General features: G+C 44.5%; 1 protein-coding gene across 3 annotated transcripts in view; it reads left to right on the top strand.

Moving 5' to 3' along the window:
- Positions 1-16,493, top strand: part of DNAAF9 (dynein axonemal assembly factor 9) — a 160,517-nt gene that overhangs the window by 95,640 nt on the left and 48,384 nt on the right. For all 3 annotated transcript variants that reach the window (XM_003821307.6, XM_008974784.5, XM_063601022.1), the window contains 3 exons: positions 7,629-7,732; positions 14,009-14,155; positions 15,235-15,323. In XM_003821307.6, coding sequence (XP_003821355.1) covers positions 7,629-7,732; positions 14,009-14,155; positions 15,235-15,323 — 340 coding nt within the window. The remainder of the gene's footprint in view (positions 1-7,628; positions 7,733-14,008; positions 14,156-15,234; positions 15,324-16,493) is intronic.

The raw sequence follows: 16,493 nt of genomic DNA, 5'->3' as shown, positions 1-16,493 counted from the left end.
GATGTCTTGCTTTTCAACTTCCCATTCATTCATGTCCTTCATGTGCCCTTCTCTTCCCCGCCCTGCTGTCTGTGGCCAGGCAGGCTGCCCAGTACCTAATCCTCAGGAACCTGCTTTAGAGTTTTACCACACATGCCTATATCCCTAGACAATATCTTATTTTGAACTTAATACAAATAGAATCATAATGTAGACCTGCTTTTTTTGCTCAGTATTCCTAGGATTCATCCAGTTTGTTGTATGTAAGCCATATAGCTTACTCATTTTCATGGCCCTATAGTATTCCTTTGTATGAACATGCAGTATCATTTTGACTCTTTGTGGACATGTGAGTTATAGTTTTTGTGCTAGGTGCAGTGGCTTCTGCCTGTAATCCCAGCTTCTCAGGAGGCTGAAGTGGGAGGATCACTTGAAGCTAGGAGTTCAAGACCAGCCTGGGCAACAGAGTGAGACTCTTGTTTCTACAAAAGAATTTTTTAAATTAGCCAGCATCTGTAATCCCAGCACTTTGGGAGGCTGAGGCAGGAGGATTGCTTGAGCCCAACAGTTCAAGACCAGTGAGACCCCATCTCTACCCAAAAAAAAAAAAAAAATTAGCCAGGCATGGTGGCATATTCCTGTAGTCCCATCTACTTGGAAGGCTGAGACTGGAGGGTGGCTTGAGCCCAGGAGTTCAAGGCTGCAGTAAGCTATGATCTCACCACTGTACTCCAGCCTGGTTGACAGAGCAAGACCCTAACTCTAAAAAATAAATAAGTAAATATAGGCTTTTTTTGGTATTGCAGACTGTACTGTTATGAGCATTCTTGTGCATGTCTCTTGGTCCACATGGGCAAATGTTTCTGTAGAGTTGGAATGAAGAGTAAAAATTTGGAATTTTAGTATGAGCCCACATATGGCTTTTTTCGATGAGGCCAGACTGTTTTACAAATTGATTGTCCCGAATTATACTTCTAGCAGCAGCATACAGGTATTTGAGTTTTTCCATATTCTGGCCAACACTTGCTGTTTTGCCAGTTTTGCCACTGTGGTAAGTGTGCAGTGCTGTTATTATTAGGATTTTAATTTACATTTCTCTTATTATTAGTGAACCGTCTTTATTTATTGGCCAAGCTATTATACTTCCCTTCTGTTAAATGCTTGTTCTTGTTTTTTGCTCATGTTTCTTTTAGATTGCCTTTTTCTTGTTTATTTTAGGAATTTTTTTTTTTTTTTTCTTGAGACTAAGTCTCACTCTGTTGTCCAGGCTGGAGTGCAGTGGCGCAATCTCAGCTCACTGCAGCCTCTACCTCCCAGGTTCAAGCAATTCTCATGCCTCAGCCTCCCGAGTAGCTGGGACTACAGGCGTGCACCATCAGGCCCAGCTAATTTTTGTATTTTTAATAGAGACGGGGTTTCGCCATGTTGGCCAAGCTGGTCTTGAACTCCTGACCTCAGGTCATCTGCCCACCTCGGCCTCTCAAAGTGCTGGGATTACAGGCGTGACCCACTGCGCCTGGCCTATCTTAGGAATTCTTTCTTTCTTTCTTTTTCTTTCTCTTTCCTTCTTTCTTTCTTTCCTTTTCTTTTTTCTTTTCTTTCTTTCCTTTCTTTCTCTTTCTTTCTCTCTCTCTCTCTCTGTTTCTCTCTCTTTCTCTCGATCATTAGTTCGTTTGTTCATCTTTCTTTTCTTTCTTGATGGAGTTTCACTCTTGTTGCCTGGGCTGGAGTGCAATGGCACGATCTTGGCTCACCGCAACCTCTGCCTCCCAGGTTTAAGCAATTCCCCTGCCTCAGCCTCCCAAGTAGCTGGGATTACAGACATGCACCACCATGCCCGGCTAATTTTGTGTTTTTAGTAGAGGTAGGGTTTCTCTATGTCGGTCAGGCTGGTCTCAATCTCCCGACTTCAGGTGATCCGCCTGCCACAGCCTCCCAAAGTTCTGGGATTACACGTGAGCCACCGCACCCAGCCAGGAATTCTTTATAGATTTTGGATACTAATTCTTTGTCAATTCAGTATATTGCAAATATTTTCTTTCACCTGGTGGCTTGTCTTTTTATTTTATTTCTGATGCTTTTTCATGAATAAAAGTTCTTAGTTTTAATGTAATCAGGATAATTAATCATTTCCTATGTGATTCATATATTTTAGATCTATTGAGACTTTTCTGTTGAATTATAAAAATATAATTTTTCAAAGAATCCACCTGGATTGCTCTGTGAAAGTGATATGAGATAGAAGTCTAAGTTCATTTTCTAAATGTAGGTAGCCACCTGTCTCAGCAAAGTTATTGAAAAATCATTGTTTTCCCACTGATCGGCAGTGCCAGCTTTGTTATAAATCAAGTCTCTTTATGTGTGCATCTATTAATAGGCTCTCTGTTCTGTTCCATTGGGAAAGAAAATACCACATTGTCTTATTTTAGATAGATAACATATTTCTATATGGTGACTTAGTCTGCTTGGGATGCCATAACAAAATACCACAGAGTGAGTGGATTAACAGTAGGAATTTATTTCTCACAGTCTGGAGGCTGAGAAAATTATAGCACTATACTAAAAGGCATTAAAAATGACATAAACACACATCCCATTCATGGACTGGAAAACTCAGGTTTACTTACTTGACATGGTAAAAATGACAATTCTCTCCAAAGTGATCTTTAAATTTAACATAATTTCAGGAAAAAAAAAAAACCAACAAGTTTTTTGAAAATCCTGAAAAGCCAACATAAAAATGTCAATAACTTTGAGCAAAGTGCTAAGAACAGCCAAGATACTCCTGAAGAAGAAAAACAAGGTGGGAACTTGCCTTATCACATTAGAGACTGAATGTTTGTGTCCTCTCCAAAATTCCAGTGTTGAAGCCTTAACCCCAAAAGTGATGTTATCTGGAGATGGGGCTTTTGGAAGGAAATAGGGGTTAGATGAGGTCATGAATGTGGGACAAGGTCTGTTGGGATGTGGTGCCCTTATAAGAGCTACCAGAGAGCTTAGCCCCTACCATGTATGCATGGAGGAGGAGTCACGTGGGCATGTGGCACCACACCTGGCTAATTTTTTTTTTTTTAGTACAGATGGAGTTTCACCATGTTGGCTAGGCTGGTCTCAAACTCCAGGCCTCACGTGAAGCTCCCACCTCAGCCTCCCAAAGTGCTGGGATTATAGGCGTGAGCCACTGTACCTGGCTGGAGGGAGCCACCGCACCTGGCTGGAGGGACACTTTAAAAATGAAGGTTTTGGTCTGGCACGGTGGCTCACACCTGTAATCCCAGCACTTTGGAAGGCCGAGGCGGGCAGGTCACCTGAGGTCAGGAGTTCGAGACTAGCCTGGCCAACGTGGTGAAACCCCATCTCTACTAAAAATACAAAAATTAGCTGGACCGTGGTGGCGCATGCCTGTAATCCCAGCTACTTGGGAGGCTGAGGCACAAGAATCGCTTGAACCTGGGAGGCGGAGATTGCAGTGAGCCGAGATGGCACCACTGCACTCCAGCCAGGGCAACAGAGTGAGACTCCATCTCAAAAAAAAAAAAAAAAAGTAAAGTTTTGTACAGCACTGAGCATGAAGGAGCTGTATAGCTGCATATTACTTGTAACATAGGTCACATTCAGGAACAGAATGTCAGGAGAAGTAAGCAAGTCACAGAAGAATACATGATTAGGATTTCATTTATATAAAAACACAGACAAAACTAAGTAATACACAGTTTACAAATACATTCAAGTGTGGTAAAACCATCCAGAATTCAGGATGCTGTTCCCCCTGGGTGGAAGAGAAGGGCTCTCATTGAGGAAGGACATCCAGGGGGTTTCAACGGTGCTAGTAATGCTCAATTTCTTAGGCCCAGTGGTGAGTTCATAGACATCTGGGTTTTGTAGTTGTTGCTTTAGTTTTTTTTTTTTTTTTTTTTTTTGAGACGGAGTCTCGCTCTGTCGCCCAGGCTGGAGTGCAGTGGCGCGATCTCGGCTCACTGCAAGCTCCGCCTCCCGGGTTCACGCCATTCTCTTGCCTCAGCCTCCCGAGTAGCTGGGACTACAGGCGCCCGCTACCACGCCCGGCTAATTTTTTGTATTTTTAGTAGAGACGGGGTTTCACCGTGTTAGCCAGGATGGTCTCGATCTCCTGACCTCGTGATCCGCCCGCCTCGGCCTCCCAAAGTGCTGGGATTACAGGCGTGAGCCACCGCGCCCGGCTTTTTTTTTTTTTTTTTTTTTTTTTAAACCTTGTGTGTACATTTCACACACATTTATAGACACAGGATGAAAATCATCTAGCCATTGCATCATAAATTTCCCCAGCAGTGATAAATGTTCCCTCCTCACATAGACTGGGCTGTTGGAAGATTTTTATTTGTACAGCCAGTTTTCTGAAAGAGGAAAGCGAAATTCTTCATTGGCATTTGCTTGGTATTTTGGTTTACCCTGAGGGCCCATCCCTCTTTTGTTGGACTTCCAGGGATACAGAGCTCAATCAAAGACAACCAAACTGCAGTCCTCCTGGTTTTGGGACAATAATGGGAAACTTCCTCTTATCCTGGGTTTTCAGACTTACAGAATGGAGAAGGAAGGACAGAGTTCATCCACTAAGGACACCAAGGATGGCACAAAGAGTCAGGGAGATCTCCTCAGGAGTTGGCTGCCCTGGCCCCTGTGAACCCCTGCAAAGGTATGGCCCTCAGACCACTGTCTGACAGTCAAGAGTCCAGAGCAGATACCAGAAGGGTTATTGCTTCAAGCACATGAGGATCTGAGACCAGAGCACAGGCACTGGGCCACCCAGTAAGTCACTTCACTTATCTCATGTGTGCTCTGAGAATAATGGCAGAGTTACTGCTCATAGAGCCAGGCTAAGGGGCAGCTGCGATCACAGGACAGATCACAGGACAGTACTGAAATCAGATCCTGTTTACTGAGACCTTGCCTTGGCTCATGCCCCATAATGAGCTTTTCCAGCACTGTCTTGTGAATTTGTCTTCCTCTTTTCCATTTTGTTTTGAGGCTTCAGAGTCTAGTGGGAGAGGAAATGCTGGAGATGACCTCGCTCATCCTTTCCCATCTTCCTATTGAGTAAATGGAACGTGCCAGCTTCTCCAATCTGTGCTTTTTTCTGGAAGCTTCAGGATTTTGAGGTTTGTCCAGGAGGCCTTTCAAGTGGCACTGGACTTGTTTCTAAAAAGGTTCACTTCAAAAGTACACATGTAGAGGGATACCCAGGACAGGGAAGGGTGCAGGTACTAACCACTCAGCAGTAGGAGCAGTTTCTACCTCGTGACACCTATGGAGCCCTCTTATCTCTGGAAACAGTAAGTAGAGTCATCTCATGGCAGGAGTTGGTGGGGTTGTGGTTTTAGGAGAGTGTTGAAGGTCTGGGATGAGCTCTGTGGGCTGATGGAAGGAGTGGGGAGACAGCAGTGAACAGGCTACGGGGCAGCACTGTGGCCTGTTGTGGTTGAGGGAGCAGAGAAGGCACATCTACAGATTCACCACAGCTGGGCTTTGGACAGGGGAGAATTGAAAGAAAAAAAACATGAGAGAACTGAAGGCACCAGCATGGTATAGCGTCTTTGGCATCAGACAAACCTGTGTTCTGTACCTGGCTCCACCACCAAGTAATGCTGTGATTTTGGGGGAAATCTCTCTAAGCTTGAGTTTTCTCATCTGTCCTATGAGAAAAAATAATACCACCTGTTACAATTGTGAAAACAGAAAACTGTAATGTATGACATGTGTGGTGCTTAGTAAATACTGCGTGAAACCTGTTCCCATTCCTTTCTTTTAACAGAACAAAGATTAAAGGTTAAGTCCTGTCCCAGAGGATCTGCCCTTGATGTGGATGAGAAGAATATCAGAAATTTCTGAGCAATAGGGGAAAATGCGAATACCAATGACTGTGAAGGCTCAGTGACATCAGAGGATGGGGTGTGGGGAGGGAGACAGCTAAAAGGGGGATGGGGTGCTGGAGTCAGAGAGTAGCTGCTGGGCTGGAGATTTCAGAAGTCACGACATTCTGGGTGCAGCTTTACTGCTCTAAGAAGGAGTGGGAGTGTTGGCATTGGAAGGGAAGACTGAGCACATTCAGAGTGATTTGAAATACGGCATGGTCAGGAGGGCAGTAGGTGTGAGCAGTAGAGGGAGGGGCTTGTGTCTCTAGGGGAATGAAAGTAACATGCTGTGGTGTTGGGGAGAATGGCCTGGGAGCAGCATGGAGGAACTTTAGGGTTGGTACAGGATGAGGCTGGGGCATGAGTAGCCTCCTTTTCAGAGGGCCTCAGGAAAACGCAGTGTGCACAGAAAGCCAGGCTACTTGTTGGAGGGTAGAGGTTTCCAGAGCTTGAACCTAGATAGTCGCTGGCTGTGGCTGCCACAGATGGTAAGGTTGGCATGTCCCTCTGACTGGGCATCTGGTTCTTCCATGAGAGGCAGGTGCCAGTTCTTCTTCTTGTACCTAAAAACTGCCTCCTTCTCCCTTCACTTCTCCTGTCCCCTGTGAACACATACTAACTAGGCCCCTCCCTTCCTTCTGAAACCTCACCTCCTCAGGAAGCCCTCAAAGCTTGCAGTCTCCAGATTCCTCACCCAGGATGCGAAGGCAGCCCTCAGACTCCTGGCCTTTGCTATTCTTGTCATTCCAGCCTCCAGAGCTTTGCACTGCTTTTCTGGAGCTACAACTTAAGGAATCAATTTCACTTATTTATCTCTTGGCCTTTGCCTTGGCAGTGAGGTCTTAATGACAATAAACTCAAACCTGTGCCTTGAGCTTTAAGAACTACTTCATCTCCCTCTATATGCGGAAACGTGGAAAGAAAAGCTGTTACAGGAATAGAAGATTCAGCTTGGACCAGCCCCAGAGAGCAGCTTCACCTAGGAGTCTTATGGGTGCTTTGGGTGCTGCTTTTGTGTCTCCAAAGCAAGCCCAGGCCCAGCATTAATCTTTGTCATCTTAGTTGTCCATCTTTTCCATGGTCTGCTCCCTAGGGCCTATACTGAGCTGCTCCATATGACCTTGACCATCCAGGAAACAACAGCTCTCCTTAGACCTGAATCCTTGTTCCGAGGAACCCACATCCATGTCCACCTGCCACCCATCTTGCTTTTGTGAACTACAGAAGAGCAGCCCCCCGGTGTCTGTAGAACTTACTCATTACCTAACTCAAATGTTCTGTTGCTGGGCACAGGGACCTTAAGCTCCCTTCACCAGTCTTCAGCTGAGACCCAAGTGCTCCTTCTCGGGCCCTAAGTGAGGGATGTGGTCTCTTTAGGGCCGAGCCAGCTTCTGGCAAAGCAGAAGAAAGGAAAATCTGTAAACTCAGTAATGGAGCAGATATACCCAAAGTCTTTTTTAGTGTGTTTCCGTGGAAGATACCCATAAGGTAATGTGAATTTTGCTTCTCCCCATTAGCTGATAGTTTATTCACTTGTTTTTCTAATTCTTATGCAAAGACTGCATCTGATGCCTCATTTCCCTCTGAGGCTCTGGGAGGTTACTTTGGCTTCCTCAGAGCACAGGGCTCAGCATACAAATCGCATAACGTAATTGCTGCTGATACTGGCCTCTAGTTACCACACTGCTGTACAAGAGGACATTGGAATCTGACCCCCAGCACCCAGCCCTCCAGCTCTGACCAACTCTCTTTTCCTTCCAGGGAATGTTCATTTCTTCTCTAGTGGCCTTCTGTTTTCTCACTGTCGTCATGGAAGTATCATCATTTCCAAGGATCACATGAATTCCATTTCCTTCTATGATGGGGTAGGTGTTTTACTAGTCAGTGGCTTTTTTGGTCGGAAAGTTGCTCACACTTTTGAGGGGAAAACTAAATAACTCCTTTCTCCCCTCCACTACCACAGGGCAGTATGTCAGGAACCAGCACAGCCACTGAGGCAGGCAGGGAGGGAGGTCGTGGAGAGGCCTGGGCATTCTCAAGACGCTTATGAGCCTCATCAACCTCACTGCTCTGTAAAGGGCTTACCTAGAAAGGGCTTCTGGTCAGAAGGGCCAGCAGCTCCCCATGCCCAATTCATTCACCCTAAAGAGGACTATAAAGCAGGCTGAGAAGGCCTCCAGTGGCCCCTCTTGGGTGGCCTCCAGGTCCAGGGGCTCAAGGCTCACCCACTGAAAAACCAGAAAGGAGCTGCATCCTGTGGTATTGATGAGGCTCCGCATACACATTAGCATGGACAGGATTGTAAGTGAGCCAGAGAGGGAGAGAAATGGCTCACTTTCCCCGTGAGAGTTTAGCCCCTCCTCCCTCACACACCCAGACTTCCTCTCCAGCTCCATAAAAGTTCCACTGTCCTATAACAATCCTCTAAGTGCACCAGTCTGCACCAACACTTCCCCTTCACCTTAAGGGGAAGATGGTAGCGATGGGTTTCCCCTAGCCTTTACCCTGTGGCCAAGGCACAGCTCGTCTCAGTGCAACACCAGAGCAGAGGGCAGGCCCACCACTCTGCCTGGTCTCAGCCTCAAAACCAGTCTGTCTGGGAGCTAGGACAGAGACTATGTGAGGTATTTTGGTCAGATGGCTCAGAAAACGAATTCTGTGAGCAAGTTTTTCTTCCATATAGAGCCTGCAGCCTTAAAGGCTGTTCAGAAATGTAGGCAGACGAATTGGACACATTGGATGGCCCTATTAGATTAAAGCTTTGCTGTTAGATTAAAGAGTCTTCCAATATCAGGGAAGAAAGAATGCATCATGAAAAGCACAGTACTGGGATGATAAGTAGCTAATTTCGACAAAAAATAGACTCTTACCTCTACCAAAAATCAAAATGAACCTCTGAGGGATTAAAATTAAATATATTTAAATTTCACAAATAGAATATAAAAATGAATATTTATTAAACCTCTAGGGGTTAGAAGACTTCTGAAGCTTAGAAACAATACAAGAAATTCTAAAGGAAAAGTTTGTCAAATTTGACCAGTTACTGATTTTTTTTTTTTTTTTTGAGACAGAGTCTCGCTCTGTTGCCCAGGCTGGAGTGCAGTGGTGCGATCTCGACTCACTGCAAGCTCTGCCTCCCTGGTTCACGCCATTCTCCCACGTCAGCCTCCTGAGTAGCTGGGACTACAGGCGCCCGCCACCACGCCCGGCTAATTTTGTTTTTGTATTTTTAGTAGAGACGGGGTTTCACTATGTTAGCCAGGACAGTCTCGATCTCCTGACCTCGTGATCCACTCACCTCGGCCTCCCAAAGTGCTGGGATTACAGGCATGAGCCACCACACCCAGCCGACCAGTTACTGATTTTTAAAAATTTTATGCTGATAATTTAACTTATTAAAGTATACTGTAAATACAACTAACTGTATCCATTTAAAGCTTTGGCAGATGTGTACATTCATGAAACCACCTTTACTATCAAACCAAAATGTTTTCTCATGCCCTTTTTCATCTTTCCCTCCACTCCTGGGTTCAGACAACCACTGATTAGCTTTTGTCACTATATATTAGTTTGCATTTTCTAGAATGTTATATAAATGAACATCATCTATTCTGTAACCTTTGAGTCTGACATTTTCCACTCAACATAGTGATTTTTAGATTCATCCATGTTGTGTATGTAAATAGCTGTGTTCTCTTTATTGCTAAGTAGTATTCCATTGTATGGGTATATCATAAAATTTGTCAGATTAATTAGTAATGCAAAAACCCTTTAAAAAGTATTTTAGGGGATGGGGAGGGGTTGATCGATGAATACAAAGTTAGAAAGGATGAGTAAGTTCTAGTGTTCTGTTGCACAGTAGGGTGCCTGCAGTCAACAATAAGGTGTTCAGATCTCACAATAGCTAGAAGAGAAGATTCTGAATGATAAATGTTTGAGGTGATGGATTTCTCATTCATTACCCTGATGTAATCATTACATAATGTATACATGTATTGAAACAATATATTATACCCCATAAATATGTGCATATTAATGTATTAATTAAAAATAAAAAATAATTTTTTTATGGCTAGGCACAGTGGCTCATGCCTGTAATCCCAGCACCTTGGGAGACTGGAGCAGGTGGATCACCTGAGGTCAGGAGTTCAAGACCAGCCTGGCCAATATGGTGAAACCCCACCTCTACTATACAAAAATTAACTGGGCGTGGTGGTGCATGCCTGTAATCCCAGCTACTTGGGAGACTGAGGCAGGAGAATTGCATTAACCCAGGAGGTGGAGGTTGCAGTGAGCCAAGATCTCACCACTGCACTCCACCCTGGGCTGCAGAGTGAGAATGTCTCAAAATATATATATATATATATATATATATATATATATATATAATTTTTTAAAAGTATTTCAAAAGGCAAATTTTTAAAATTGGGAAAAACATTTTTGGTGATTTAGACAAATGAGTTAATTTTTTTTTCTGCGAAGAGTTGTATCTTTATTAACATGAAAACACTGAGTCCCAGTTCAGGGATGTTCAGAGGACATGAGGCTACTTAACAGATAGAAGAAATTACATCATTAACAACCTCCTGCTATCATATGTAACAGTAACTTAGCATTTATTGTTAAATTACACTAATATAGTATTAAAGCATACTAATTTATACTAAGGAATAAATCCTGAGGAACTGTTGGCAGAGGAGAACTGGAATAGCTCATGTCAAGCTGTGTAGGTGGCCCAAGAGGGGAAGAGAGTGCAGTCACTGGAAATGTTTACTGATAGTATATAACATGGCTGATGGTGATGATAAATTAAGTTTTAAAAACAGGATAAGGGGCTGGGCGTGGTGGCTCACGCCTGTAATCCTAGCACTTTGGGAGGCCAAGAAGGGCAGATCACCTGAGGTCAGGAGTTCGAGACCAGCCTGGCCAGCATGGTGAAATGACGTCTCTACTAAAAATACAGAAATTAGCTGGGCATGGTGCTGTGCACCTGTAGTCCCAGGTACTCAGGAGACTGAGGCAGGAAAATCGCTTGAACCTGGGAGGCGGAGGTTTCAGTGAGCTGAGATTGCGCCATTGCACTCCAGCCTAGGTACCAAGGGCGAAACTCCATCTCAAAAAAAGAAAAAAAAAAAAAAAAAGCCAAGCATGATGGTGTATACCTGAAGTCGCAACTATTTGGGAGGCTTAGGTGGGAGGATCACTTGAGCCCAGAAGTTCAAGGTTGCAATGAGCTGTGATTGTACCACTGCACTCCAGCGGGGGAGACAGAGCAAGACCCTGTCTCTGAAAAAAAAAAGGAAAACAAAAGTACTAAATGTTAGCTGTAGTTGGGTTTAGGTGATGGGACTTTCTATTAATTTTTTTAAAACTTTCTTCTCTGTTGTATTTTTATAATTTTTTTCAAAATGAGTTGCATTTCTATGCCCTACCAATGAACAATCTGATAAAGATATTAAGAAAACAATTCCAGGGCTGGATGCAGTGGCTCAAGCCTGTAATGCCAGCACTTTGGGAGGCCAAGGCAGGTGGATCACTTGAGTCCAGCACTTTGAGATAACATGGTGAAACTCCGTCTCTACAAAAAATTATTATTATTATTATTATTATTATTATTATTATTATTATTTAGATGGAGTCTCGCTCTGTCACCCAGGCTGGAGTGCACCCAGCCTCAAAAACTTTTTAAATTAGTGAGGCATGGTGGCAGGTGCCTATAGTCCCAAGCTACTTGAGAGGTGAAGTGGGAGGATCTCCTGAGCCCAGGAGGCAGAGGTTGCAGTGAGCTGTGATCATGCCACACTGTGCTCTAGCCTGAGCAACAGAGTGAGACCCTGTCTCAAAAAAATAAAACAATTCAATTTACATTAGCATCAAAAAGAGTAAAGTACTAGGGAATAAATTTAACCAAGAAAGTGAGAGACTTGTACACTGAAAACTGAAAAATATTGCAGAAAAATTAAAGACAACCTAAATGAAGGAAAAACATCCATGTTCGTGACTCAGAAGACTTACTATTAAGACAGTACTGCCCAACATGATCTGTAGGTTCAGTGCAGTCCGTATCAAAATCCCAATGGCATTTTTTGCAGATAGGAAAACGCTGCCGGGCGCAGTGGCTCACACTTAACAATTCCAGCACTTTGAGAGGCTGAAGCGGGCAGATCACTTGAGGTCAGGAGTTTGAGACCAACCTGGCCAGCATGGTGAAACCCTGTTTCTACTAATAATACAAAAATTAGGCAAGTGTGGTGGCAAGTATCTATAATCCCAGCTACTCGGAAGGCTGAGGCACAAGAATCACTTTAACCTGGGAGGCAGAGGTTGCAGTGAGCCGAGATTGTGCTACTGCATTCCAGCCTGGGTGAGAGAGTGAAAACTGTGTCTCAAAAAAGAAATAGGAAAACCCATCCTAAAGTTCATGTAGAATTTATAGACTCTCAAGGGACCCTTATTGTTTAAAACAATCTTGCAAAAGAAAATAAAGTTGTAACACATGCATTTTCTTATTTCAAAACTCACTATGAAGCTACAGTGACCTAACAGTTTGCTGCTGGCAAAAGGTCAGGCATATGGACCAGTGGACTAGACCCATGGAGAGCCCAGAAATAAACTTTTGTATCAAATCATTTTTGACAAGGATGCCAGAACCATTCAGTGTCAAAAGGACAGTCTTTTTAACTAATGGTGCTGAGAGGCCGGGCGCGGTAGCTCACGCCTGTAATCACAGCACTTTGGGAGGCCAAGGAGGGCAGATCACTTGAGGTTGGCAGTTCGAGACCAGCCTGGCCAACATGGCAAAACCCCATCTCTACTAAAAATACAAAAATTAGCTGGGTGTGGTGGGTGGATGCCTGTAATCCCAGCTAGTCGGGAGGCTGAAGCATGAGAATTGCTTGAACCCAGGAGGCGGAGGCCAGTCAGCCAAGATGGCACCACTGCACTCCATCCTGGGCACAGGTCCCCTGAGTGGGACCCTGTCTCAAAAACAAACAAACAAAAAAGGTGATGGGAAAACTAGATATCCGTGTGCAAAAGAATGAAGTTTGACCCTTACTTTATACCCTGTACAATAAATTAACTGAAAGTGGATCAAAAACATAAACATTAAGAGCTAAAACAATATGCAATCCCAGCACTTTGGGAGGCCAAGGCGGGCGGATTATGAGGTCGGGAGTTCGAGACCAGCCTGGCCAACATAGTGAAACCCCGTCTCTACTGAAAATATAAGCATTAGCCGGGCATGGTGGCACGGACCTGTAGTCCCAGCTACTCGGGAGGCTGAAGCAGGAGAATCGCTTGAACCCAGGAGGCGGGGGTTGCAGCGAGCCGAGATCACGCTTTTGCACTCCAGCCTGGACGACAGAGTGAGACTCCATCTCAAAAAAAAAAAAAAAAAAAGAGCTAAAACAATAAAACTCTTTGAAGAAAATACAGGAGAAAATCTTTATGATACTGGATTTGGCAATGATTTCTTGAATGTGATACCAAAAGCACGGACAGCAAATGAAAAAATATGTAAATTGGACTCCATCAACATTTAAAACTTCTGTGTGTTAAAGGACATTATCCAGAGAGTGAAAAGACAGTCCTCAGAATGGAAGAAAATATTCACAAATCATATATCTGATAAGGAATTAATATCCTAGAATGAATTTTGAGATGACATTTTCAGTTTAGGGGAAAAAAATCCAGATTAGGGGTGGTGGCTCACCCCTGTAATCCCAACACTTGGGGAGGCCAAGTTGGGAGGATCACTTGAGACCAGGAGTTTGAGACCAGCCTGGGCAACAGAGAGAGCCCCTGTCTCTACAGAAAGTTTAAAAAAATTAGCCAGGCATAGTGGCATGTGTCTGTAGTCTCAGCTACTTGAAGGGCTGAGGTAGAAGGATCACTTGATGGCTGCAGTGAGCCATCACACTCTAGCCTGGGTGACAGAGCAAGACCCTGTCTCAAAAAAAAAAAAATCCTTTTATTTCCTATATCTCCTATAAGTAAAGCACATCTATACTGAACCCCCGTGAACTACATAATGTGACAATAATTGTACTGAAATTGATCCTGTGTGTTCTGGCAGTAGTTGTGAGTGCTGTAATTGTGCAGATGCTCTTCTTGCTGATGCTCCCTCCTTTTCGCTTTAGGATTCCACCAGTACTGTTGCTGCTCTTCTCATAGACTTCAAAAGCTCATTGCTTCCTCACCTCCCAGTTCATTTCCATGGATCAAGCAATTTTCTGATGATTGCCCTTTTCCCCAAATCGAAGATATACCAAGCATTTTACTCAGAGGTAATATCAGTCATTATTCAGCAAAACTACTACTACTTGTTTTTCCCCCTAGCAATTTAAATGGTAAGGCATCATTTTGGGGCTAACAGTGAAGTGATGAGAGGGAGAGTTAGGAGGGCTGGATGGTGTGGGGTGACTGCTTCTAATCCCTTCAAGTTCTGGAGTGGTGCTGTTGGCAATGAGAGGTGAGAGCTGGAAGAAACTGAACAAGAGGGTTTTTAGCCTTTAAGAAAAATCTGCTTTGTCCTTTAAATCCTAATTAGAGTTATCTCTTATTTAGCTACTTTATTGAATTGTTGGGCCCTACCTACTGAATTAGTGTTCTCTTTGCCACCCTATACTCTCCTTCCCCATGGGCCAGTCCCTGCCCTTGCGAATGGTACCACCTGGCAGGCTGCACTTTATAGGTGCTCAGCACAGATGGCATAGATGAGGGAGTTTACGAGAATGAAACGACCCACTTAGAGACGAAGCAATAGCCAAAGCCAAACTGATGGCCAGCCTCATGACTAGTGGGAATTCTTGGAAAGGTGTGATTACAGCAGCTTGTGAGGGGACAGTGTTCCTCCCTCAGGTCAGATTCGCAGACCATAGAGGATGCAAGAGTTGACCTTGGCTATAGTATAGCTTCTCAGCCCAGTCTGTGTCTTCCACCTTTGCTGGACCTTTTTACCTCCTTGTGCTTGTCCTTTCAATCTGGGAAAGTAAAGATGGCTCTTTAGGTTCTCTTCAGCCATCCCTCTGCTTCTTGGCAGGAGTTGCTTGAACCACTCCTTTCTGTCTCCCTAGAGGAGAACATGCGTCTGCTGCGAGGACAGTGTTACCCGACCCCTTTCTCCTTACTTCCTGACCTCTCAAGGAGCAGAATCCCTGGGGGAGTAACCCAGAAAGACATTCTGGTTTTTAAAAATACAGAACAAAATTGCTTCAGGCCTCTATTTTTGAAGCAAACTTGTTTGTTATAGTCATTTTCTCTGCAGTGACTGTCTAGATTTTCAACAACCATCAAATCCCCATGTGGGTTCCATATCCTGTTGTTGGGTTTAAAGTGTTCTTTGCTCAAATTCTGTTTTGTTTAGGTCTTCTCCCTCTGGAAACAGCAGGATAACTCAGGGATCTCTTTAAAAGTGATCCAGGAAGATGGATTATCTGTGGAACAAAAGAGATTGTAAGTGGCTGCTTCAGTATTTGTGCTTGCTTCCCTAGGCTTTGTGGGTGTGCTCTCTCTGCAGGATGCCTCGCATTATGTAACACAGGGGTCTTGGCTTCTGAAAGGGTCAACACAGACATTTCAATGCTGCCAACTTGCAGGTAGCCGGTGCCCTTGGGGGAATAGAAGGCAAGAGAGGGCCATGTGCAGTGCCTCACACTTGTAATCCCAACACTTTGGGAAGCTGAGGCAGGAGGATGAATTGAGCACAAGAATTAGAGACTAGCCTGCCTGGGCAACATAGTGAGACCCCGTCCCTACAAAAAATAAAAAATTAGCTGGGTATGGTGGCACATGCCTGTAGTCTCAGCTAGTCAGGAGGCCGGGGTGGAAGGGTTACTTGAGCCCAGGAATTCAAGGTTGCAGTGAGCCATGACCATGCCATTGCACTTCAGCCTGAGTGATGAAACAAGACCCTTTCTCAAAGAAAAAAAACGAAAAATGTCCCCACTGCCAGGAGCCAGTGTGGCTGTGAGGGGCCGCGTCTCACAGCCCTGACCCGGGCCAGGCATGGTGTTGGGCACCGGGCCCGTCTCACCTGTCTTGGGGGGCGCCCAGTGTCTTACTCTGTCACCCCGGGTAGAGTGCAGTGGTGCGGTCCTGGCTCACTGCAGCCTTGACCTCCTAGGCTCAGGTTATCCTCCCACTTAGCAGGTGGGACTACAGAGGTTGCAGAACTTGAAGCTAATTTACCTTGTACATGTAAAGTGCATTTTCCTGATCCAAACAAGCTTCACTGTTCTCAGCTAATAGTAACTCCAGATGAGGGTTACTACCAGGGTGGAAAATTTCAGTTTGAAACCGAAGTTCCCGATGTGTACAACATGGTGCCTCCCAAAGTGAGATGCCTGACCAAGATCTGGCACCCCAACATCACAGAGACAGGGGAAATATGTCTGAGTTTACTGAGAGAACATTCAATTGACGGCACTGGCTGGGCTCCCATGAGAACATTAAAGGATGTCGTTTGGGGATTAAACTCTTTGTTTACTGATCTTTTGAATTTTGATGATCCACTAAATATTGAAGCTGCAGAACATCATTTGCAGGACAAGGAGGACTTCCAGAATAAAGTGGACAACTACATCAAGCGTTATGCCAGATAATAAAAGGGGACGATTGCAGGCC

This window comes from Pan paniscus, chromosome 21, assembly GCF_029289425.2.
Source record: "Pan paniscus chromosome 21, NHGRI_mPanPan1-v2.0_pri, whole genome shotgun sequence".
Taxonomy (NCBI): domain Eukaryota; kingdom Metazoa; phylum Chordata; class Mammalia; order Primates; family Hominidae; genus Pan; species Pan paniscus.
Note: the sequence above shows the minus strand (reverse complement) of the source record. Positions and strands in the feature narration are given on the sequence as shown.